The sequence below is a fragment of the Drosophila takahashii genome, chromosome 3L (genome assembly GCF_030179915.1).
Source record: "Drosophila takahashii strain IR98-3 E-12201 chromosome 3L, DtakHiC1v2, whole genome shotgun sequence".
In the NCBI taxonomy this organism is placed as follows: domain Eukaryota; kingdom Metazoa; phylum Arthropoda; class Insecta; order Diptera; family Drosophilidae; genus Drosophila; species Drosophila takahashii.
In genome coordinates, this window is record NC_091680.1 from 13,305,322 (window position 1) to 13,331,340 (window position 26,019).

At 38.7% G+C, this 26,019-nt stretch overlaps 2 protein-coding genes across 3 annotated transcripts; both read left to right on the forward strand.

Moving 5' to 3' along the window:
- The first annotated feature begins 1,201 nt into the window (after positions 1-1,201).
- On the forward strand, positions 1,202-3,164 carry LOC108056342 (glutamate transporter polyphemus-like). Of its 2 annotated transcripts, none has more exons than XM_070215595.1 (6): positions 1,202-1,316; positions 1,372-1,416; positions 1,468-1,612; positions 1,670-2,149; positions 2,214-2,389; positions 2,636-3,164. In XM_070215595.1, exons 1-6 carry the CDS (start codon positions 1,306-1,308, stop codon positions 3,051-3,053), a joined length of 1,275 nt encoding a protein of 424 aa, XP_070071696.1. In that variant the 5' UTR covers positions 1,202-1,305; the 3' UTR covers positions 3,054-3,164. The 2 variants fall into 2 exon arrangements, with proteins under 2 accessions (XP_070071696.1, XP_016995579.2); XM_017140090.3 differs by having other exon boundaries at positions 1,204-1,316; positions 1,468-1,618; positions 2,636-3,160.
- An 18,317-nt stretch (positions 3,165-21,481) lies between these two features.
- Positions 21,482-24,931, forward strand: Aps (diphosphoinositol polyphosphate phosphohydrolase 1 Aps). Its single transcript, XM_017140148.3, has 4 exons — positions 21,482-22,545; positions 23,629-23,727; positions 23,801-23,956; positions 24,025-24,931. The coding sequence occupies exons 2-4, from the start codon at positions 23,629-23,631 to the stop codon at positions 24,301-24,303; spliced, it is 534 nt and encodes a 177-aa protein (XP_016995637.1). The 5' UTR covers positions 21,482-22,545; the 3' UTR covers positions 24,304-24,931.
- Positions 24,932-26,019: the final 1,088 nt, after the last annotated feature.

Sequence of the window (26,019 nt, forward strand, 5' to 3'; positions counted from 1 at the left end):
CTCATCAGTCTCCGGCCTGCCATTTTGCCCAGTGCCCTCCCAGTCGCGAATCCGAATCTGTCCGGTGGCCGCGTATCGTGTTCGAATCTCTCGTCGCCGCTGCTTTTATGGGCCGCTGTGTGTTGACAATTTTTGCCATATGTGCAACGGCCTTCGCGGCCGTTCTTGTCGCATAAATCAAGCTGCAGTCGCAGTTGCAGTTGCAATTGCAGCTGCAAGTCACCGGCGCGGGAGCAAAAACAAAACAAAAGACCGGCTAAAAAATAAAAAATAAAAATCAAGCAATCGAATTGAATCGGAATTGCGGGTGTTGGTCGTTTCCCAGCCTGCCACAACGGGTTTTCCGCTCAGGCGACCTTAGAAAATATGCAACAGGCAACGGCGACAGCAATTTATTGCCCAGCCATCAATGGAAGTCAATGAGCTGCCACTCCCCCAAAATTCCCCCCTTGGTTTTCCTAAGGTCGTGTGTGTGGGTGTAGTCAGAAAAAAAACAGGGGGCTATAACTAAAGGGGGTTTTCAGCTCCAACTCCAGGCAACTGCAACTGCAACTGCACCTGCTGTTGTTGCCGCTGCAGCTGCAACATGCAAATTTGTGATTAAGGTCAGCCGGCAGCATCATCAGTCGCTCAACTCCACAAGTCTGGGGTTAAGACTCGCGAATGTTTGTCTACCTCCGATCGTGGGTGTCTCGTATAATAGTGAATTGCTGGGGGGAGAAGCCAGGGGGCAATCGTTTGTCAGCCACAACTGACGGCTCCAAACAAATAGGAAGTGTACTTTCAAGCTTGATTATACTGGGTAAATGAATACAGACGAAAAGGTTGGGGGCAGTTAGCTAGCGAGGTTTTACTTTAATGAAATTAATATAATTATTAAAAATGGTAGATCCTTAATCTTTAACTCTGTTATAAAATAAGGGAAGGAATTCCCATAATTTTAGTGTCAGTTTTCCTTTACAAATTCGCCTTAGTTACTTTGCATTTTTTTATAATATAATAATTAAATATGATACATCCTTAATCTTTAATCTTAATCCTTACCATCTTTAAGAGTAGCATTTTCCGTCATTTTATTTTCAGTTTTCCTCCACTAATTCGACTTAGTTAATTTGAAATTTTTTATAATATAAAAATTAAACATGGTAAATACTTGATCTTTAACTCCGGTATAAAAATACCTTACCATCTTTAAGGGTAGCACTTTCCTTCATTTTATTGTCAGTTTTCCTTCACTAATACATCTTAGTTATTTTGTTTGTCCAAGTTGTGAATAGCCAAAATTATTTCTATCCCAAATCTTTGATGACGGACAGGTGAGAAAGTGCATGTATTTATTGGGAGCCCTTAAAAATAATTTTCTAATTGCAGCACTTACGATCCATATGCGAATCGCATAGTGGACAAGCCAATATCGTAAGCCTCCATTTAAAATTTTTGGGCTTCCATTTATTAAGTAATTTTCAGGAACTTTGGAGCCTTCATTTCCGTAATCAAATGTGTCGTGGGAACTGGTGTCCTGGCACTGCCCCTGGCTTTTAGCTATGCTGGAACTATCCTTGGCATTATTCTTCTCATCGCCATTGCATTTATCCTCATCCATGGCATAAATGTGCTGGTAATAACTGATAATCCCTTGCGTAGACCTCTAATCGACAATCGGTTGTAGATCATTTGCATGGTAGAGGCTTCGCGTCGTGAGAAGGTCGGCTACACCAACTTCCCGGATTCGATGGCCTACTGCTTTTCGCAGGGCCCCAAGTGTTTTAGGTATATTGCAAAGGCTGCCGGTTACGTGGCTGACATTGTGCTGTGCATTGCCCATTACGGCATCTGTGTGGTCTACATAGTATTTGTCGCCAGCAATGTGAGGAATGCGTTGGATCGCTACTTCCACATAGGAGACATACGGTATTACATTGCCATAATAGGAATACTGAGCATACCCACTTTCTGCATCATCCATCTGAAGTATCTCGTACCGCTCAACTTTATTGCCAATCTCCTGATCTACGTTGGATTCGGCATGATCTTCTACTACATCTTCCAGAATCTGCCGCCGTTCACCGACCGATCATTCGTCGGCGATCCGTTGAAGCTTCCCCAATTCTTCGGGATCGCCCTCTTCTCCATTTCTTCGGTGGGAGTGGTAGGTTTCTATAATGAATATTTACTATGCCCTAGCCGACTTAGATGGTTGTTCTACCCCAAAGTTTCTGGCTATCGAGGCCAAAATGGCAAAGCCCCAAAGGTTCATCGGATGGTTTGGTGTACTCGTTATAGCGTCCATAGTAATTCTTATCTCGTACATTACTTTTGGCATATTTGGTTACTGGCGTTACGGAGAAGAAGTAAAAGGTTCATTAACACTCAACCTGCCGGATGAACCGTAAGTTTAATGTTGGAAAGTGAAATGCTAAAAATTAAATTAAATTAAATTAAATTATATGCAAAATATTATATTGAAAATCTAGAAGAATAATAGATATTAGTTTTCAACACTATTATTAATTAATTTGTTGGGTAAAAGTGATTTTACTTTTCTGCCTCTTTATCCGTCATTCAATATTCACTTCTATACCGACTATTGTATTATTACTATTTTATTTTCATAAAAATAACCTTTGAATCTTAGGGTGAGCATGGCAATCAAAATAATACTCGCCATTGACGTCTTCTTGTCGTTCCCGCTGTCCGGATATGTAGTGATCAACATCATCATGACCCATTTCTGGAACAAAAGTGGGGATCTGAAACGGGCCGTGCTGAAGGAGATCATTCTTCGGATTGGCTTTGTATTGTTTGCCACCATCAATGGAGTCGCCTTCCCAAATTTGGGTCCTCTGCTGTCCTTGGTTGGGGCCTTTTCCCTATCGCTGCTGAATCTGGTCTTTCCGGCCTTCATGGAGATTTGTTTGTACTATCCGGCGGAGTTCACCTATGGCAGGTGTAAGTGGAAACTCGTCAAGGACATCCTGATGATTTCTCTTGGGCTCCTCATTCTAATCCAAGGCACCGTCTTTTCTATTATCGACATGGCAGTGGCTTATTGACATGTTTAAAAAAAATGCAGCAATGTAACAGGGCACCTCAAACGAAAATAAAATATCACTTACAACCATGTGACCAACACAAACCAACTGTAAAAATGATTAAAAAAATGTTCGATTTCTAATACAAAATATAATAAAGTAATTTCATGTATATATATTTTTATTTGTATCTATAAAAACTAAATTATCCTTAAGCAGTACCTATGATCCAAAGCTATCTTCAACATGACTTCAAATCTTCAGAAATTTATATAAAACATCGCAGCAATTTGATAGAATTTCGATTACCTTTCGGAAACTCCGATCTGCCTCTCTATAGGAAATACGCAAACTCTTAGCAATTTTGTGGCTGTGGAACCCTAAAAACCCCCACGATTGTAAACGATTTTGTGGTCGTTAACGACAAATGACATTCGGAAGACTATGAATTTTATGGGCAGAACCGCGCAGCTTGTGTGGATTGAAGTGGATTCGAGTCTATGGAGTAAAGAACGGTGGTGCAGTGGTGAGCGGGTTATGCGGGTGCTGCGATCAAGGAAACCAAGAAGAAACCCCCCGAAAGACCCCATCTAGCCGGTTTCACCTGCCAGTCGCACACCACCTTCTTGCCACCACCACCTTCTTCCCCTTTCCCCTTCCCCCTGCGAAACTGCAACGTGGTGTAATTAATGCAGCAGCAGCTGCGCTTTGCCTTCTGCACCACCGCCCCTTAACCCTCCGCTGCCCCTGACCGACAGCCGCTTATCTCTGGCTGGCATATCGAACAAGAAAAGAAATCTTTTATAGTCTTTTGCGGTTTGTCTTTGAGTCATTTTGGCATGCATTTGGCATCGATTTAGAAACGCTCGCCTGCCCCGCGATCCGAGTGCGTGAGTGTGGGAAACGTGGCCCCAGTGCCCCACCGAGTTCACCATCGTGTGCACCAATGCACCGCCAATGCCCCACCGGGGTCCCAATGCACCACACAGCAAACAAAGGATTTTACTTCATTATAAAAAATTTACGGTAATATTTAATATACAATTTAATAAATACTATACAATATTTTATTAAATCACTTTGAAAAATGTATTTTCCAAAAATATATTTATTTTAATAAATTACATACAAAATTAATCTTTAGTCTACGGAGAAAAGTAAAAGTAAGTCATTTTAATATTGCATGTAAATATTTTTAAATATTTCTTAGGCAGCCAGAAAAAGAGTTAAATACATAGCAATATTTAACAATATATTTTCTCAATTAGATTAACACTTTTTTAAAATATTTAAAATTTTTCAGAGTGTAGGCGGGTGAAATGAGCGATTCCAATCGCGTTTCTTGGCTCTTTTGGCGCTGCCAAACGGAGCGCGGCACCGCCGCAGACCGATTGGAATCGGCAGTCAAAAGCAAATGTAACCACAGCAGCAGGAAAAGCATCAGCAGGGCAATTGCAGCACCACCGCCTCCTACAAGTTTTCAATTTCTCGTCTGGCGCTTTGACAAGCGAATTTTTGCGTTATTTAATTTCTGCCGCCGCCGCAGCCGCCAAACAGATGAAACACGAGCGATAAGCGCATCCCAAAAATTGCATTTCATTTGCACTTGCAGTCGAAAGAGAGTCGAGCAAAAACGTCAAATTGATGTGGGCCCCAAATCCGCCCAGAAGACATATCATCTAGAAGGAGGGTATCCACGCAAATGCCGGGTCAAGAATGCCATGTTCCCTGAACTGCTCAGCTCAACTCGGTTCTATTCCGTTCCGGCCTTTGTCATCAGCATCAAACATGATGCGGGTCATAAAACGGTTGGGAAATGTTTATCACATAGTAAGATACTCTTTAATTATATACGATAATCATATCAAACTTCTGAATGAAATTACAACAATCTCCTCAAAGGTATTAAAACTAAAAATAAAAATATGATAAGGCATAATAATAAAATAAAAATAAAACTGACTGTTTTAATAAATAAGTAATGTAGGGAGAATAAATTTCTTAATTAAGTTTTAAGTATATTTAACTACGCAAATAGATTTATTTCTTTATCTGACTACCTACTTACAATTTACCAGTAAACTTAAATACTAAATAAAAACTAGAAAAAAATGTAATTTTTGTAATTGAATGTAAGAATTTAAGCAATTATCATTTATCAATATGCTACAGTGACTAGTGGTCCTATAAATCCCGAATAAACCTCCTCACTTAGCGGAGATACCCTTTTCTGCAGCGTAGCAAAAGCCAAGAGTCCTTGTCCAAAAAAGAGCTTCCAATTTGTGCGGCTTGTCGTAAAGTGTTTGTGTTGTTTCTGTTTCGCATTTTTTTCGCCACTTGCCTCGGCTCCTGGCAGAGCAGCCATTCATTTGGTTTTTATGAGCCGAGGCGGCGAGCGACGATGAATGTGCCAGGAGCACCAAGTCGTCCTGTTTCCGAGTTGATTAGAAGCCAGGTGCCTTTCGAAGCAGCAGCCTGCTTAGCCATGTCTTGCTGTGGCTTGTCCTGGCACTCCTGGTACTAGTCCTATTTCGGTTTGTAGGAATGGGCAGCCTGCACCCCTTCCTGTTGATTTACGCCTTGGCTTATTGCTTTTTGGCCTGGCACCCACAGCCAAAAAAAACGAAAAGTGAGACAAGACCCCGGAGAATGGGTAGACTAATGGTTTTGCATTTTTTAGAATTGTCCAAATGTTTGGAACTATGTTAATTGTGCGATAAATCTGACATTAGATACCCCCAGCGATCACTAAATCAGCAATTCAGTATGGTACATCGATCTAAATGCCAATGCACTGAGAAAAGGAAAGGTTTATAATTTTAAAGATATTTTACACATATTTTTGAAGCAAAATTAATATTATCTATAGGCCTGGAAATGTATTAAATAAATAAATAAAATATAACTACTCGTTTATCTCTTTTTAAAATCATTGAAAAATGCAAATTGTTCTATTTAATTTAAAAAATAAAAACCACCAACAAAAAACACAATATTTTAAAACACAATTTCCCACGATGACTTTAAAATTGGAATTTCAGAATAACTTAAAGTTTCTTTATTAATTCCGTGTTACCTCCCCTTTCTCCGCCTGAAAAGCTCTGTAAATAATGAGAAGGCTGGGCCTCCGAATTCACCTTGGATGCTGCCGCTCCTTCTTTCTCCTCCACGAGTGAGTGATGAGAGATCGCAATCGGGAGCTGCTGATTGCAGATGGTCCGATCGTCCGATCGTCGGATCGTGTGTGTACACAACTTATATATAGCGTATATATCAGTATCAAACTGTGTCGGTCAGGCTGCTCGAATTGCGTTGGCACCTGCAGCCAGCAGTCAAGAGTCTCCAACTGGGATGCCGACTTTATTTTACAACTCAATAAAGCGAGTGAAAGGGGAGAAGCAGTCCGAAATTGGAGCAGTCTAATGGGAGGAAATAACCGAAATGGCTGACCGTTTCAGATACTCACCTCATTCCCGAGCAAGGGAATTCGCCAGCTGCTGATTTTTTTCCGATAATTGATGACCTGCGAAAGGGGAGAAAACCTCATCTCAGAGTGCCCAACGAAAGCGAGGATGAAGTGATGGAATGAGCGCAGCCTTGACAGCCTCGCACCTGAGGTTACGCACTGATTGCGCATACGCAGCGTGTAACACGCCGATTTTCCCACACTGCCAAGAGTGCACTTGAAAAAAAGACGAAATATTTATCGCAAGCTCAAAGAAAAATTTGTAAGTTAATAGCCTTAGGCAAGTAAGAAATATTTATTATTATAATGAAATATAGGTACTTAGAAATTTAATTTCTAAATTATTCATGTCAGCACTTTTAAAATTAATTAAAAGAAAGAAAAGAAAGAAAGAAAATGAAAAGCTTTAAGACTTAAATGAAGTATACCAATAAAATGTGTATAAATTAACATTTTTAATTTGTCATTTTATAAGGAAACATTTGAACTTACTCGTTTTTCTTAATTAGTTGCTGTGCATTAAAAATATTAAATGGGAGGAGCTCAACACAAGAGTTGGGTTACAGGCAGGTGATAAAAACTTGTAATTAACTTGTATTTATGGGTGGGCTATAAACATTTATCTGATTTATTTATCATTCGTTTTTGCCTTTAAGGATTTTATTATTTTTTAAACTAAGAGTTTAAGCATAAATCAATTATTACTAAGTTAAACCTTTTTAAATTATTTTACTCAATTTTAAATTTTAAGTTTAATCATTAATCGGCGCCATTACAGGAGAAATTTATCTTCTCACAAATTTGAAAAATCATCTCACATTTCTCACAGTGTTAAGCGGTTTTTAATAATTGACAATTAAAGTAGCAATAATTGACAATAAATATTAAAGGCTGTGCCGGAGCGCCATGGGCCACGTATGCAGCTACCGCTCTGCTCGGCAATTAATGGCGCGTTTTAGCCATATAAAGCCAGGTCTGAGCCTAAGTTCCAGCCCCTGTTTCAGCCCCAATCTCGACGTCAAACGGCAAACGTCAAACGGAGGCCGACGACGATGATGATAATGATGACGATGCCTGCTGCCCGATGACGACAGTGTGAGAGCTTTTGCCAGTCCGATCGACCGGGGTTAATATAACTCAATTAGCTGGGAGTTGAGGCCGATAAATCAATCAGGCCGATAACCAGAGTGGGTCATCAGGGGAAAGGAGGGGGAATATCTGAGCAGATTCCCTGCGGTTTGGCACCTGGCTGCGACTCGTCCGCTGATGATTTGCGTGCCGCGCTGCCATTTCTCAGGATCCCATTTAACATCCGGTCCTGCCAAAACTCCCACTCCCAACGAGACCAACTTAATTGAAACATTTTTGCGTAAGCGGTTAGACAACTTGAAAGGGGGGCCAGAGGCGTGGGCAAGGGGGCGAGGGGGGATGCCATCGGAGAGGGGACATGGCACCTCGCCCACGCACCATTTTGTAGAGGAGACTCCGACTCCTGTCCTGCAACTCTGCCACGGCTTGTCACAAATTGAAAGCTACAAGCGGCAAGTACACGATTTATGTGGGCCGAATGGGTTGAGGGAAGTATTGTGGGGTGGAGCAGGGGGTGGATGGCTATCAGAGGTACACTTGGGAAAATTACCCATAAATTGGATACATTTCAATAATAATTTAAATGTTTTTTACATATTATTTATATACCAATGATTTTTAGACAACAAAATTCCACAGTAAAAATATTTGTAAGGCCTTTTTCTAGTTTATTTCTTTTATCCTACCGTTTTCGTAATATTTATTGAGTTTCTTTTTTTGTGTAAATATTAATATAGCGTTAACTTTTTAGAATTAACACAAATTTGTACATTATTTACATTTTTCTTTGAAATATTATCTGAAATAGTGAAATTGTATATACAGCTGATTTAATTAAATGTATTATAAATCTGTTGGTTATATGATTAATTCTTCAGTAATATTTAGTTTTATTTTTGGGAGTTTCTCAGATTTTTTTAAGTGAATAATTAAAATATGATGTATAAAAAAAAATTATCACTCGATTGAATCTTTTAAATATAGAATTTTGTTCTAAAGAATTTCTCAGTTTTTATCTATTTTTTAATTTTTTCCCAGTGCAAAGGATCTACTCTGCGGTTGAGAGTTTCGTACTTGCAGTTCGGCGCTCGTTGCCTCGAACCGAAGTTAATCCAGCGACATGGCCATGAACGCCGCCAGTTTATGGCATTTTAATGGTCACTTAATTTTGTTTATGTTTAATGGGCGCGCCTCTGGCAGCTGTCCCCCTCCCCCCGCGGGACGCCCCTTTGGGCACCCCGCCCCTGAGATATATTGATTGCCGATTAACCGAAACGATCCAATGGAGACGCCATTGTTTGCCAAATTGCGCATAATTTCAGCTAGCTGCAGAAGCGGCAGCAGCAGTTCAACCTAAAATATTTGGCCAAAGCTCTGTGCAATTTTAATCAGCTTCGCATCCCGACGAGGAGTTCTCTTTCCCACAGACTCCAATCGCCGTGGTCGCCGATCTAAGGCTGAATGGCTGAATTAACAAAATCATAAAGCAAATAGTCGGACCATATCGGGGCAATCGGGAGAGAGAGGGGGTGAGCTGCGGTCGGAACACTCTAATGATGATGAGCGCATCGCTTTTTCAAGCAAATTGCAGTCACATTTCCTTTGTCGGCTCTCGCACCTCGAGATCTCGGTTCCTGGTCTTGCACCGGGGTCTTAACCCTCTGCATACCCGAGTGACACATGTGTAACATACCAGAGGATTATAGGAAATACTTGGCGACCACTTGGAGATGCCGCTTATTGCAATTGATTTGCTCTAGGGTTTCTAATTAAGTGTGAATGAACCTGGCACTAGTTATTATCATTCGTTTTTTTTGGAAAATACGATGGTTAAACTATCTTAAATATCTTAGAACTAGAATTATAGTTTTTATTAAATTTGGGAAATATTCAGGCAAAATAGGATTCCCTAAAATATTCTAGTGTGCTGGGATATGCATTTTAATAATAAATAAGAAAAATCAATTATTTTTAAAATTCCATGTTCCGTTTTTTGATCTGCATGTTAAATTTATAGTCCGCTTTATGGTTTTATCCTTTCTTTATTTTATCATTGAGTTTGTTATATTTTATTTTCAAAAATGGTGATATAAAATTTTAATTATTTTTTTTCCTCTAACCAAAAACATTAAAAAAACGCGAAATAATATATCACATACCAAATTCAAATTTACTAGAGGGTTAAATTAACCATTGTCCGTGGAAACCACCACCACCTACCCCTTTTGCCCCTCGCCTACCCCTCCGATCATAATGATTTATTGGCCGCAATTTCAGCGACATTTTATTGCATTTTAATTAGTGTAATTTCAATTTTGCCGCCGCCGCCGCCTCTGCCAAGCAAAAACTTTTGATAGAACTTTCCGAGGAGTAGGAAATTAGAGAGGAGATTAAGGGGGCATTGAGATTAAGGGACAGAGAAGGGAAAGGGAGTTTCCTATCCACACTCAAGTGCTCATTAAATTTGATTTAACCGCCTGTCACTCGCCGCACCCACGCCCTTAAGTTTCCCAGCTCGCGTGTCGTCGCTCAACGCCCACAAACGGTTCATAAATTCGCAAGATTTAATAACTCATAAATGCATGTAAATGCAACAAACTGCAGGCAACAACAAAGCTCGTATAATGTGCCACATATTTTGAATGTCGCATAAAGAGCTGTTCGCCAAAAAAAAAGATCAGCAGGAGTAAGCCTCATATGAGGGAGGTCCAAACTGAAATTAACAAAGTTTGATATACTCTATCAAAAATAAATAAAGAAAACCCTTTTATTTATTAACTTTATTATTAAAACGTTTATAGATTTAATTTAATTTATTTAATACCCTTAATAAAATGTTTTTATAAATTCACAGTTTATTTTCCCATCTTTTAAAACAAATTTGAAACTTAAATTAAAAATTTAAGCAGGAACTATTACAATTTACAATTTATAAAAAAAATATATTATTTAGAAAAATATCAACTTTATAAAAAATGCGATAAAAATTTCAACTTATGTTTATAAATAGAAAATGCATTTTATCAAAAATCCTTCTTGCTTTCTTAGTATGGGTTTCAAATCGTCTTGACTCCTTATAGAGGGTATAAGATATTAAGTGGAAAATTGGTAAAGAAAATAGTTCAAGTCGAAGCTTGCGCCAGATACCAGCTACGAAATCATTTACCACCGAGAAATAACTTCCCTGCTAAAGTAAGACATGAGCTGGCCGAAGAATAACTCATAAAATCGCAACTAAATAAATAAAGCCAGCGTTGTCCACCGAGGTAAATGATTTGGCCAGCGGAGTCATCTTTCTTCGCGATGCTGGCAAAACGATGACAAATTGCTTGAAATAATATAAATTTTGCAGCCAAGACAGTAAAAACTGTCTGCACGGCTGTCTGTCTGGCTTTTGGGTCCCCAAGAGCAGCTCAGACCGCTCAGATGAAATAGGAGTTGTAGCTACACTTTGGAGCTGGTGTTTGGGTAGGGGAATGGGAAATGGAATGGGCATGGAAGTCTTGGCAGGCGAGTAAACTGTTGTTTTTCACGACGACGCGTGTCACATTGTCCACCCACAAGAGCAGACGACAGGCCAGACTGGAAATCCGGATCTAGAGGAGCGGAGGGGAGCATGGAGCTGGGAAATTTGCATAATTTGTTCGGAATTGCGTCTGGGGGAACAGCACACCCACGCCTCCTTCGCGGGCAGACTCCAAAATAACGCCTCCATTTTCTCCGATTTCCTATACAGTCGATTTTTTACATCTCTTTATTAGAAAGATCGAATTTTGTGTTACTTGATCCCGATTTGAGTCATGGCAGTCAAGCATATGCAACTCAAATTAAAGATGATTTAATAGAAAATTATTTTATCATTTAAAGATTATTTATCCTAATAAGCCAATACTTAAAACTGAAGGAAATAATTAATATATTTAAATCAAATTGGTTAATGCACAATTACACTGATTTATTTTTTGTTTTGAAGTTGAAGTCAAGGCGATTAAAAATCTATTTATTTTAATTAAAATATAAAGGGATAAAAAGGGTTGATTCAAAAAAAATTACAGACCACAATTTCTTAAGGTTTTTCATGTTTAACCCCTCTCTGCACCCGCATGTCTTTTTGTTGCGCCAACAATGACAACAAATTGATATCCAGCACGATCTGGACTCATTAAGTGGAACAAGCTCATTACTCGCAACGCCAGCCGAAGTGATCAATAATTGTTGGGATTTTCATTTAATTTGTTTGAATTAGCGAGACGGAGGCGGCAATTCCCAGGCTGCACATCATAAATCTTTGTAAATTTATCGTTATCGCCCAATAAAATGTCACTGGCGATATATGTAGCACTCGTACTAGCACCTTCAGTTTCGACTTCAGTTCCATGGCATCCCATATCCCGTATGAGTGATAAATCGAGTGCGTCCAGCGTTTGAAAATCGCAAGCAATTAAGGAGCAGGAACCGCACTGCAACTGTCTGGGGCAAATGCAAACGCCAAAGCAAACACCTTCAACTGGATGTGGATGTGTGAATGTGAGCACTCCACTGTGCACTGTGGGCCATATCAGCTGGCATCTCTCACTTCGGCGGCGGCGTCCTCTGATTGCAGCGACATGCTCGAAATTACTTTTCTGTGTACAAAACTGGCACACACAGCCGAACCAACAATGCCACAACTCAGCTTTGAATGTGGGAGATTTACGACTCGAGGGAACCTCTGATTACCCTACAAAATTGTATCTTGAGAACTAGAAATATCATAAAATTAACACTCATTCATATATTTTTCATTCTTAAATTCTTTGAGCTTGCCTTAAATAAGAAAATATAATTCACATTTACATTCATTCACATTTTATACAACGCGATAAAATAGTTTTTCATCAGATCACAAATATTATAATAATATGTGATAGGTAAATAAATATCTATTTATTATTTTTCGTTAACAATAAATAAATGAAGTAAATAAATGAACTTTTTAAATGTCACTAAAATAATAAATAGAACATTTCTATACATATTATGATTTTTTAGATTTTAATGTCAATCTGTTCTGAGTGAACTTAGCTACTGACGGTTTTTTATAGGGTCTATTATATTAGTCTAGATATATTTCTTTCGGCAACCTTCTAGAAACCCATAATACCCTGCCCAAAGGCAGCACTCATCCCGAAACCGCTGGCAAATCTCAAAGCTATGCCCATGCCAAATGCCAGTTCAGATATCATTGTCTTACCAACTGCTACACATTTTCACACACTCCCCGAGGATGTGGGAAAAAGGAGAGTCGGAGGGTGGGTAAACCGAAGCTGCATCGGCATCGGCAGCTGCGATAAGCGGGAATTAAATAATTTTACACTCCTCGCGATTATCGGCAGCGATTGGCGATGCCGATTGCCACACGGATACGATTTGGTATATGCTAACGAGCTGGCTGCCTATAATTGGCCCAAAGGAGCGGAGTTTTGTGCCAAGGAGATGGCGATGGAGTTTGGGGCGGGAAACGTGGCCACGCGCTTTCGATTCGACTCCTTTGGGCTTTAACTGCTGGCTTTTGGCTGTTGGCTTTTCGCTGCGTCTCGGGAGTCGAGTAATTGACAAACAATTACCTTTAACGCAGCATTGTTCCCCGGGACTCTTTGATCCATCGGCATTCGTTCGGCATTCTGGCTTTCAAGTTGCGAAAGGAGGCAAACACCTCAATTTTGGTAGCCGTAGCCGCAGCCCCCGTAAGAAACTGCTTTGCCTATGTGGGGGGGTTTCGAGCATTGGGCAGTGGGCATTGGGCATCGGAAATCGGTAACCAGCACCCGCACCCACCAACACCTGCCTTCGAAAACGGGCAACTGAGAACGGAGATCTCAGCCGGAGCGAGGGACCATAATAATAAATATTTCATGAAGCTGTCAGCAACAAATAATCTAAAAACTGCACCGCACTGACCAAAAGCCACAAAAGAAGCCGCCAGCGATGGACCACGGCCCAAAGTCAAGCTCAAAGCCAAAACCCAACCCAAACATAGTCCAAGCTGCACTGGGAGAAATTTATATTTTTTTAATGCATAAAATAATTGAATATTAGGAAAATACACCTAAACTAAAGAAAATGTATTGATACTATTGTAATAAAAATATAAGAGGGCCCATATCTTACTTTTCAAGAGACACTTCATTAATATAAAATTGTAACAAAATAATACTATACTAATTAAAGCATAAAATGTCATTTTAAAGTTAATGTGTTTTTAAAAAAAATATAAAGTAATATTCCATTCATTTATTGAATTTATAATTATTTCAATAATTTCACTATCTTTTTTCTCTCAGTGAGCCCATCAAAATCAAACTTGAGTTGAGAAGACCAGCGGAGCTATTTGCGGCCTCACAATGAACACTCGTCGGCTTTTGTGGGTGTTATGCCACCCCTCCTCTAAGCGAAGTTTCCTGGGGGGAGGTGGGTGGTGGTGAAGGCTACCGATTGGAATGCGGAATACACACAAACATAAAAGCATAAGCATAAACTTAAAGATTCCAAGAGCAGTGCATTTATTAAACATAAATTCATGACTGTATTGAGATTGTTTCTGCTCTTCACTCGATTCAAATTCAAAGAATTCCCCAGAGTTCACAGAGGAGATCATCGGCAATGATTTTCTCTATTATAATGAGCAGAGGGACATGGAGTTGGAAATTATAATAAATATAAGTCTATGAGTTAAGTAAATAAATGTCAAGGCTTTTGCTAAAAGCTACTCAATGTAAATAAATTATGTTGGAAGCTGCATTTATGTATATTTATAGAAGTATTTTAAATGTCTTATACAGAATTTTTATGAATTACTATTTATTCATACAATTCAAATTTAATTTAAGTAGTTATATTAAATATTTCTTAAAAATAAATATGATTTCCAATAGAGACAGAAGGTAATAGCAAAACCTGAACAATTTTAAATATTTTTAAATTCAAATGCCATTTAATAAATGGTTAAAACATTTTTAAAAATTGTATATATTTTTGAAACAACAAAATCTTAGAAAGGATCCCTTTAATTCACAAATTCCTAAGGCTCCAATCACAGTGAGCCCTCGCCGACAGTGATGGATACACTGGATGCCAGCCAGTGCCCCCGCATCGACTTATAGCCACCTTCATCCCATCACCGATCTAAACCGAACCGATTTGAGCCTGTTTCAGTGATCTGGAGCAGCCGTCGCCCGGCTCCATGCACCTGTCAATACATTTGACATAAACCGGTCGCCTCTGAGCTTACGCACTGTTGGGAGTTTTGAGTTGGGAGTTTGGATCTGGGAGTTGGGAAGTCGGGAAGTCGGGAATCTGGAATCGGTAGTGGGGGGCTTAACTGGGCAGCTGGAATGGGATTCGATCGGGAATGGGAATGGGGAATGCCTGGCGGACCTGTTGCCATCATCATCATCGCAGCAGTTGTGGTCGTCATCATTTGATGCGTCAAACATGCGCTCAAACGCCTCGATAGCGACAGCGACTGCAACTGCAGCAGCCACTGCCACTGCAACTGCCACTGCCACTGCCACTGCAACAGCGACGCGTTGGCGACTGCAGAAAATTTTTATTATTATTATGACCATTTTAGCTACCAAGCAATGCGTGGAGCAGGCGGCCAAGTGGGCCGAACAATGCACTGAAAAATATTACACCAAAAATAAAAACTAACGGAAAAAAATATTTTTTTGATTAACAAAAATTTAAACACGTTTTTAAAATATTATTATTATTAAGTTTTTCATTATTCTATAAAAAATACATGCATGACAATGGTTCTGGGTTGGGAAAAATCTAAAAATATCAAAAATAAATTGCATTTTAACATTTTACTTTACAAACTAAAATAGATAATAGGTTTTGTTCATAAATTAGCCAGGCAATTAAGATATATATTTAATATATAATTATTGATTTTTACATTATTCTATTAAAAAAATAAAAAACATGCATTATAACGATGGTCCTGGATTATTATTTTTCCATAGTTTGGAATTTCGCGTGAATTTAGGAATAAGTTATTTTTGTTTCAGATAATTTCAAGCCTGTTTAATAACACTGGTCGACAAAAAAAAAGCCCAAGAATAAAAGCTACCAAACCTGAAAGGATTTTAGCTGTAGATTACTACCTCATACTTGGAAACTTTCTATCACGTCGAAGTTTTGAGAAATCCGTGGTCAAAGTTCCAAATTTTCGATTTTTAGGCACTTTTTGCGGCTTAATAGTAAAAAAACCTTTCGTAGCCCAGAGCCACAATTTAGCGGAAAAGGTACTTTGAACCTTTAACTTCAAGATTGTCCAATCACAAAGTTGGGCGACCTCTACTTCTTTAGCTACAATGGATTTTACTGAAGTACTTTTTGTCACTTTTTTTCATCTATAGTAGCCTGATATTTTTAATGTATTGTATGTGTACGGGTCTCAGTTCAACAAGAAAAATATCAGGCTACTATAGATGAAAAAAAGTGACAAAAAGTACTTCTGTAAAATCGATTGTAGCTAAAGAAATAGAGGTCGCCCAGCTTTGTGATTGGACACTCGTGAAGTTAAAGGTTCAAGGTACCAGTTCCTCTAAATTGTGGCTCTGGGCTACGAAAGGTTTTTTTACTATTAAGCCGCAAAAAGTGCCTAAAAATCGAAAATTTGGAACTTTGACCACGGATTTCTAAAAACTTCGACGTGTTGGAAAGTTTCCAAGGATGAGGTAGTAATCTACAGCTAACATTCTTTCAGGTTTTGTAGCGTTTATTCTTGGGCCAAGAAAAAGTCTTGATTTTGTCGACCTGTGTAATACAAATAATTTCGTTAATATCGGTAACCTATTTATTTATTTATTTATTTATTTAATGCTAGCAACTAATTATAAACTACTTGCTAACAGTGGGTATGAGCTTTAGCAGCTGTAGGCCTTCAGCTCTTTGTGCTTCGTATATGTTTCAATTTCATGTCTTTGAGTCTATCTTAATATCGGTAACCTAATTTTACTACTTTTCTTACAAATTATAATAATTTTTTTCCGCAGTGCAGCTGCAATGTCTGTGATGCGTCTGCGCCGGCGCAGCAGTCGGCCAATAAATTGTGACGCTAATGTAAAGTGTGGCAAGCCATTAGTAGAACGAACGGCAGCTCAGCCAGGATCGGTTGTTGAACCCCCGGGACAGCTGGGTTCTGGGTTCTGGGTTTCGATTCTGCAAGCGGGATCCCATGATGGAGCTATCTGTGTGGGAAGAGGAGAGATCTGGGTACTGGGAACTGGCCACGCCCCAAAGCGACTGCCCACTAAGTTGGCATTTTTATGGCATCCGCCGCGAACAGATTTCACTTCCAGCGGAAAACGGAAGCGGCCAGTTGGGTTGCACTGGACGGATCGGGTTGGGGCCAATTCAAATCAACTCCCCAGCGGAGACAACTTCCTCAATGATGGATATATATTGTTATTCATACCCTTGATAAGGGGTATGTGAATTTTATTAAATAATTAATTTCTGCTTTATTTTACATACCTTTTCTATGTTTATAAATTAAATATTTATAACATTTATAGCATATTATAAAATTTATATTATTTACAAAAATGGTAACAAGTATAATATTAAAATAATACCTTCTGCAAGGGTATAAATACAAAGCATATGTTTATTATTAAAAGTTAATACTAGAAAGTATTAAATACATTTTATAAAGTATTTAAAAATTCGTTATGCCTTAAAAGCCTTCCTTTCTGGTTTTTTGTAGGCGCATTGGACTCTCGTTTGTGGTTTCGATTTAATAGATTAATTAGAGGCCACACCGGACCAGCAGCCGCCCAGTGATCAAGCAAAAGTAGTTGTCGCCGTCGGACTTCCGTCAAAAAAAGGCAAAAAGCTAGCAATTGTCACAGCAGCCAGAGTCATTTTAGCAAGTTAAAGTTTATAAAGCGCAGAAATCGCAGAGGTCTTCGCCTTTTGCGGTGGCTGTCTAAATATTTTTTCTTTTGCCCCGACCTCAACTTTAACCCCATCCTCAGATGCAGAAAACCACAAGGCACTTGATGCCAAGCGATGGCGGCGCTGGTGGCGATGCCGCATTTCACTTGGAGGAGGAAAAGCTGCAGGAAAAGCGGGTGGGAGGGCTGAAGAGGAAAAGGGGGAGGACACAACGAGGACAGAACGTGGTTAGCAAATTTATTATGTAAACGGAAATACGGCATATCCTTGCCCAGGCGATGTCGGCGCCGCAGCAATAGAAATAGTTTCCAGCCCGCTGGTAAAAAAAGCAGGACAAAGGACTCCCGACTAGCAGTGATGGCATAAAATAAAATCCGGAAGAAGGTTAAACAATTTAAAGCAATTTACAGGTCTACCTGTCAAAATAAAATAATTCTAAATAAATGGCTTTATTTTAATTAGCTAAAAAAATTTAAAATGTTAAATTAATAGTTCATATGGCCACTGGAACACTTAAATACATTTCTTAAATATATCAAAGTTATGAATAATAAATATTTACTATCAAGTCTGATATAAAAATCCGATATCATTGTATCTATGAATCATATTCTGCTTACGCCCTATAAATATTTAAATAAATGTCTATAATTTAAAAAGGGACCTAATAATTAATATCCATGAATCTGAAATTAAATGATGTCTTTGAAATATATATATATTGTACTAATTTAATAATACATTCTAATATTCTCATAATATTTTTTTTAATATTTATTTTTATATTTAAAATATTTTTTTTATATTCAATATTTTTTAAAAATAAAATATTTTAAATAAGGATAAATGAGCATCACTGGCTGCAAGGAGGCGAAGGAGCCTGCTCGTAAATCGCATAAATTGTATAATTCTGGGCACTCCATTGCTGTTGTTCTTGTTGCATGTTTGTTGCTTGTTTTTGTTTTGTTTGTCTGTTTGGTGCATTTTGTTGCCAAATTGCGTTTGTAGGTGACTCCATGTCCTTTATCTCCCCAGCATCTCCTTTCTCCGAGTTCAAATGAAACAATATGCTGCCAAGGAAAAGGGGGGCGGCGGAGCCAAAGTTGCCCTGTCCCGATGACAGGGGCGTGGCATTGGTGGGATTAGTGAATTAACGACAGATTGCGACACCTGCGCCAGGAGTCAGCAACTTTGGGAAGTCCTTTCGCATTGAATCCCATTTGCCGGCTCAATTAACAGTAACTTAAGGGAATCGGGTTCATTTAAATTCATGAAGTATCCTTGCCACGTGGTCAGGAGTCTTCCCTGGAAAAGGAAAAAAATGGAAGAGGAAAAAAGAGTGGAAAACGACAATGACAGTAGACAGGACGAACGAGCGTTGACCACAACAGCCGCAGGATAACGTACTAAAAAAAAAGCGCAGAGAAACATGGAAAGAAAAACAATTTTATGGAGGAAAAGCACGAAAAAATAGTGAAATGTCGAAACACAAAAATAAATGAAGGCAGGATGAAAATAAGTGCAATTTGATTTGGTCTATGGATTTTGGAGCTAGTTTTGGGAAAAAAAACGCTTCCTTCATTCAATGAGTGTAAAAAGGTATTACCCCTACAATAAAAATGTAAATGAGATAAATGTATATTCCTAAAAAACATTTAATTATGGTAATGATCAAAGTTCACCCACCAAAACGCACAAATTAAGTCTAGTTCCATTTGGAAATATTTAAATTTAATGATATAATACAAATTCAATCTTGAAATATTTATTTAATTTATAGAAGGAAATATGTATTTCCAATATAAGGAACAATTATTATATGGTCAATGTTAATGTATAAAAAATATGTTAACTTGTAGACAAATCCTAAGATATGTTTTTAAATTTAATTTAGTGGTATTAAATGTACTTAATATTAGCTCAATAAATTACACACATAATTTCATAAATATAATTGTTGGAGTTTTTGCAACACTATATTTTTAAGCCAAAATTGATAGGAATTCATACAGGAAGAAACTATCCTTTATTTACTGCGATTTCAAAACCCTAGCTTTTTATTAAAAGAATAAATTTTAAGTAATCGAATGAAAAGAATATAATTAAAAGAACCCATAGAGGTAGAAAGCAGGTAAAATCGTTTGGTATCGGTCACTTTATATAGAATAAATTCTGAAATAAACATATTTTATTTAATGTCTGCTTTTTGGTTTTAATGAATAAATTCCTTAATTAAGCTGAAGTTTATTGTTTAACCTCAAAAGTAAAACGCATGAGTCATGTGTTAAACTGAAACTACTCTCTATTAAAACTACCATTTCTTGTTCCCCCATGGAAATACCCTTTGGGAATTCCTGGTGGTCCATTACCATCCCCTCCACCCTCCTTTCTCCAGTCTCCTGGCCACATTTGATTTCATTGCTCTCTATCTGGTTGAGGTCACACGAACGCATCAAATAGGCAAAGTTTTTCTGGTAGCCAAAGCGACGCCTCTTGCCAAATTTATGACATTGAATTTATGTGCAGCAGGGCGTGCCGCCGCCTCTGCCTCCCCGTCCGGAAAAGTGGGCGGGGCAGGAAGAGGAAGTCGACCGATCGATTTGGCAGAATTAACATCGAAACAAGTGTCGCAGAAGAAAAAGCTTAAGAAAAAGCCCAAGAAGAAGTCCATGAAAAAAGCGCGCTAAACTGCTTAACACTTCTGCATGGTCACCCAAAAGAAAATGGAAATGAAAATGGCAATGGAAATGGAAACAGTGGCCATAACTCATGCGACTCAAGCGGCGGGGGAAAATTGTCTAAGAAAAGCCAAAAAAGGAAATGGCAAATGCATTAAGAAATAACCAATTTGCTTCGCCTGCACAAAGCAAAAAGAGCCAGGAGATCGGAAAGCTAAAGGAAAGCCCGAAAAGGAGCCAATCGGGGGAGGAGTTTTCCCCGGAAAAAGGTTAAGGCGAGCCAAGGACACCGAGAATCCTCCATGCTAAGTAGTTGCATTAAAAGCTTACAACAAAACCTACGACAGCAAAACAGCAAAAGACAACAGGACAAGAAACAAATTTTTGGGTAACTCGGTGCTCCTGCGCCTGGGTCATAAAGTCAGCCCCTTCGACCTGTCCCAAAAGTCCTCCACTCTACACTCCCCCTTTTCCCGAGTTTCCTCACCGAATTTTCCTGGCAGCGACTCAAAAATGTGCGACTATTCGGGCGGCGTTGGGGTTTCGAGCCTGTAAATCATGCGGATTTGTATGCGGAATTCAAATGCTTAAAGATAACTTAAGGTTAATGTTGTACATTCCACATTTAAGCTTTAAATATTAAATTTAATTAAATTCTAAACGTTTTCTTAGTTTTGCAATGTAAGACGATTTAAAGGACTTCTCAAAAAATTTGTAGATCACCTTGTATTTTTATTTACATAATATAGGACTTGTCCTTCTTTTAATAAATGTTTCGATTTAAACAATTTTAAATAGAACAACCTACTAAAATCCTAAAAAAAATCATTAAAAAGGTCGTTTTCTCGTCCGCACGTTAAATTTAAAGTAAGGAAATGTAGGGAACACGTTAAATTTAAAGTAAGGAAATGTAGGGAACTCTGAGTTTAAAGTTTTAAGTTTAACATAAGGACGAGAAATCATCTCTTAAACTATTTAATTAAGGTTTAACTTAGCTTTTTATTAGTTTAATCAGTTAAAATTTCTGATATTCTTGGTAAAATGTTGAATTCTTTTTAATGTTAACGGATTTTATGGCGTGTGTCTCGGCTGTTAAACGAGTGTAATCGATTTTAAAATCAAAATCGATAAACAAAACAATCAGCGAAGACAAAAACCAAACACCGATGTTTCCAAAATTGATAAAAACATCGATAACATAAAGATAGTAATCGAAATTTTAGGACCTTTTCGCAGGGATTTTCCGGTATTTATATACTACCAAAAATACCACATCCAATTTTAGGACCTTTTGTGCCTACGGGTTTTCGCACACAAAAAACAAATAATATAAAATCGGTCAACCACCCACCCACCAAAAAGGCCGCGCGGCTTCGTTCGCGACGTAACGGTGAAAAGCACGCGTTTTCCGCTTTTCCAGCAGCCGTGTGCCATTTCACTTTGCTTATTTTAAGCCGAGCAGCCGGAAAACACGCGCATATTGTGGAGGCAATGGGAAGCGAAAACATGTGTGCATGTGTGTCGCTGGGATAACGGCGAAAAAGGCGCAAGAGGAGCTGTGAAATAGCGAAAACTTGAGCTGAGATCTCCAATCGGATCTCAAGTTTGAGGACAAAGATAGAAAGAGAGAGAGAGGAGAGGAGTCGAGTCGAGGAAAAAGCTACTCTCACTCGCAAACACACACGTTCAAACGCGTCACACGCTCTCCCGTGTAAAACCAATACAACAACAACATGCAATATTTGCAAAGTAGTTAAATAATTCAATTCTGCCCTGTCTGCGCTTTATTTCCTTCTTCATTTCGGTTCTCCTCGTTTGTATTTTCGTATAATTTCAACAAGTTTCAGTTTCTCGCTTTTCCCCACCCACACCATCACACAGTTATTTTTTCGTTACTACTTCAAAACAACAAAAACCACACGGCCCACGAACACTAATCACCAATACAACACAACGTCTCGTGTGACGTGCGAGCGCAGAAATTGTCGTCTTTAGATTTTGTTTGTGCACTTTTCGCCATTTCCCTTTGTGTTCCACTGTGTGCGGAAGCGGAGGGGGCGGGAGAAAGAGAGTGGCCGAGAAGCACCTGCGAAAAAGCGGCACGAGATCGCCAGAAAAGCAGAAAGTCGCAAGAAGCAAAAGCGACCGGCTCCCATACACAAACAACCGAGGCACACACACACTTACACTCGCCACACTTGTTGCAGCGGAAGAGGAGAAGGGGCAAGAGAGCGATAAGAAGTGGTGAACAGAGGAGGAGGACGAGGAGCAGGAGGGAAAAGTGCCTAGGAAGACAACAACGCATCTGCTATCAGCGAATACCACTGCAAAAGTAAGCTCACGGATAAAGAGTGGGGTGGAATAGACCTAGAAAGTACCCTATAAAGTAACCAATCGGTGGTAATGTTATGTAGAGGGGGTCTTATCAATGGAAACAATCCAATAGGAATAGATAATATCCAATTTGATACCTTTAAGAAATGGGGATTATCTAATATCCCTTTTAAGCTAATTCTTCCCCAAAGTTGGTATCAGATTTTGTTGGTAAATTTGGTTTAAATTTTAAAACTCTGTATAACAGACAATTAAAAATTAAAATTATCAGAATTTGAATACTATCTAATAATAACTAAATTAATCATCAAAAATAATTATGGCCGTGGAATTATTATCTTTAAATATTGCTTTGCAAATATTTCTTATTCAAATTGTTCCTAAATTAAATGTAGATAAATAAGACGAATTATTCATCAAAATTAACAAAAATATCAAAAAAATTTTAGTATTTTTAGAAGCATTCCTAATATCATTCTTAAAAAAAACAGCTTTTTACAAAAATTTAGTATTTTTAAAAGTATTTATAATGTCTGATAGTGAACATTCTTGAAAAACTAGCTTTCCACATCCTAATGGCCACTTTACAATTATTATATTATATCGGATTAAACAGTTTTTCAATGGATTTTCTATAATAAACTTTTCGATCGATGATCTTTCATGTAACCACTAGTTGATAGAGTCTATCAGATAGACCTCTCCAGTTAACCATCCCCCACAGCGGTTGTAAAAAGTAAGGCCATAAAATAGTCCATATACCATTCATGAGGGACACAATCGGCTATCCGCCGTAGAAAGACCGGCTGATATGTGATAAGAGCCGGACGGACAGGCGGTGCAATTTGCCGATGGCCCGACAATCTCGCATCTGATAAGGCCGGAATCACGATTTTCATGTGCCGCACATTCAAATTAAAGGCGTCAAGCTATAAAATGATATATGAAGAGCTTTAGGGTTTATCAGCGATTGTTATTTTTGAACGTGTACATAAGGGGGTAAAATATTGGGAGTTATCAGGCAGGTTTAACTTAAGGCCCACCAGTGCGACTCTTTTAATGTTGTTATTCTCGTTTCCAGATGGTCAAGGAGAAGCCCAACTCTACTCGTATCTACGACAAGGATGGTTTCAGGCGACGTGCAGCCTGTATTTGCGTGAAGTCGGAAAATGAGGCGGAGGTGGGTTGAAGATATAGAAATAATAATTCCTACGATTTTTTAATAATTTCCCAATTTTTCGAAATCAAATCAGGTACTCTTGGTTACCTCCTCTCGTCGCCCGGAGCTGTGGATCGTTCCTGGTGGAGGTGTTGAACCCGAGGAAGAGCCTTCGGTGACCGCCGTTCGGGAAGTGCTCGAGGAAGCCGGCGTCGTTGGCGATTTGGGTCGTTGTCTAGGTGTTTTCGAGGTGGGTATATGGCCCTTTAACTTCATTAAGCTATTCCAAACTGATTAAACTATGATCCTCTCTTCCAGAACAACGACCACATGCATCGCACCGAGGTGTTCGTCATGAACGTGACCCAGGAACTGGATGAGTGGGAGGATTCGCGAAGCATCGGCCGCAAGCGGCAGTGGTTCACCATTGACGATGCCCTATCGCAGCTGGCGCTGCACAAGCCGACGCAGCAGCACTATCTAATGCAGCTGCAGCACTCGAAGACGCTGGACAACACGAATCGCGTGGTGAACGCCACCCATCCGCCCAAGTTGACCAATGCCGCCACCCCGGCCGCATCGCCCACCACGGCATAAAGACAGCGGATTGCAGGAAGCTGAAACAACACATGCACACCAACACCACACTTAACCGCGAGACTAATCCAACACTAATCCAACTCTAATCCCATTTTGACATTTTGGAAATTTACAAATAGACAGGCAGTCTTCTAGATTATGTTTATAAGCGATACCTATGTTACCCCGCATCCCCCACTAAGCCCCATTTGCGTTTAAGTTTAAGTCAATGCGTTCATTTATGTCTTTAGTAATTGTATCAGAACTAAATTTATGTGTTTACTCCAGAGCGAGTGAAAAGGGAGGTGAAGAAAACAAAAACGCTACTCGATCAATGCTAAGCGATAACTTATACTATTCGAGATCTATAATACGACACAAAACGGAAACAACATGTAATAATTTTTGAGCGAATAGCACTTTTTGCAAACACGAAAAAGAAACTAAATCTAAATCTAAACAACAAAATCCAGAAGTAACGATATCTATTAGATTTTTCTACTCTTTTTTATAATTTACTCAAAATGCATCTTAATTGATTATTGTAACAAACCAACCAATTGGAATCGGCTTTAACAAGCGCAAAGGAGATCTTAATTAACTATGCTAAGCGGCCTAAACAATAAAACGAAAACTATTTAAGCGACGACTAACGAAGCGATTTCGTTTTAAATCTAACTCGGTCAAGGATCATTTTTCAAAAAAATAAATCTGGACAACTTGGACAAACGGACAGAAGACGGAATATAAATCATTAGAAAACCTTAATATTATTAACAACAGTTGCCTATGCAAGAAGATAAAACCCACTGCAGGGGAAATATAAAGATAAACGTTAACTTATTGTAAAAAACAAAATGCGAGAAATTAGAGAAGCCAGCAAACAACATATTATGAACTAATTCAACTACTAAGATATGTGCACGTTGTACTTTTCAGAAACAAAACAAAAAAAATAATAATTACGATTATAATATTAACAGAGCTAAAAGAGAAGCATGTTTTCAATGTGATTTAAGAGATACAAGATACATACGAGTTGAACAATTTAATGTAACATTTTTTCGATGATTTTTTGGCACTTCAAAAGCGCGCAACAAACGAAATTTTAATTCAAGCTCAATGGAAGCAAAGTCTGGCAGTTGAATCTATGATTTCTTCAATCTATCAATTGAACTTTAGTTGCAAACTAAAGCCGACAAACGAACTTTTATCGGAACGCTAAATTATATCACCAATTGTTGCAATTAAACGATGATTTACAACCAATAAAGAAGAAAAAACAAAGCGAGTTTTTTTCTGGGGGAGTTGTGATTGTTCAAAAGTGGCCACAAGGTGCAAGTCACTGGATTGAGATGCGTTTCCTCTGGAAATCCGCCAAGTCAATGATCTGAAAAATATCTACGGTCGCCAACAAACTTAAATAGATAAACATCAGTTTCGAAAAGTGTCTTTTGGGTAGGATAAAATGACTGTTCCACAAATCCTTGCAGGATTTTATTTCCCACTGAACTAAGCTGCCATTTATGAGCCTGTATAAACCGAATCTGAAGTAGAAACTAGCTCGAGGAAGGGCGTGCTCCCTGGGCAACATCAGGAACCAACTGGACATTTCCATTCTTCTCCGGAAATAGATCGAAACTGATTTCGAGAGTGGCGTTAATGGTGCTCACTAGTTGCGAATAAAATGACGATTTTTCCATGCCTCCCAAAAGCTGGCCAATTATTTAATTT

Bases quoted from the DNA above. Each gene is read 5' to 3' on its own strand.
- LOC108056342 (XM_017140090.3), top strand. The intron at 1,619-1,669 runs GTAATAACTGAT...AATCGGTTGTAG, and splicing joins TCCATGGCATAAATGTGCTG to ATCATTTGCATGGTAGAGGC. The intron at 2,390-2,635 runs GTAAGTTTAATG...TTTGAATCTTAG, and splicing joins CTCAACCTGCCGGATGAACC to GGTGAGCATGGCAATCAAAA.
- Aps (XM_017140148.3), top strand. From the start codon at position 23,629: ATGGTCAAGGAGAAGCCCAACTCTACTCGTATCTACGACAAGGATGGT. The intron at 23,728-23,800 runs GTGGGTTGAAGA...AAATCAAATCAG, and splicing joins AGTCGGAAAATGAGGCGGAG to GTACTCTTGGTTACCTCCTC. The intron at 23,957-24,024 runs GTGGGTATATGG...CCTCTCTTCCAG, and splicing joins GTTGTCTAGGTGTTTTCGAG to AACAACGACCACATGCATCG.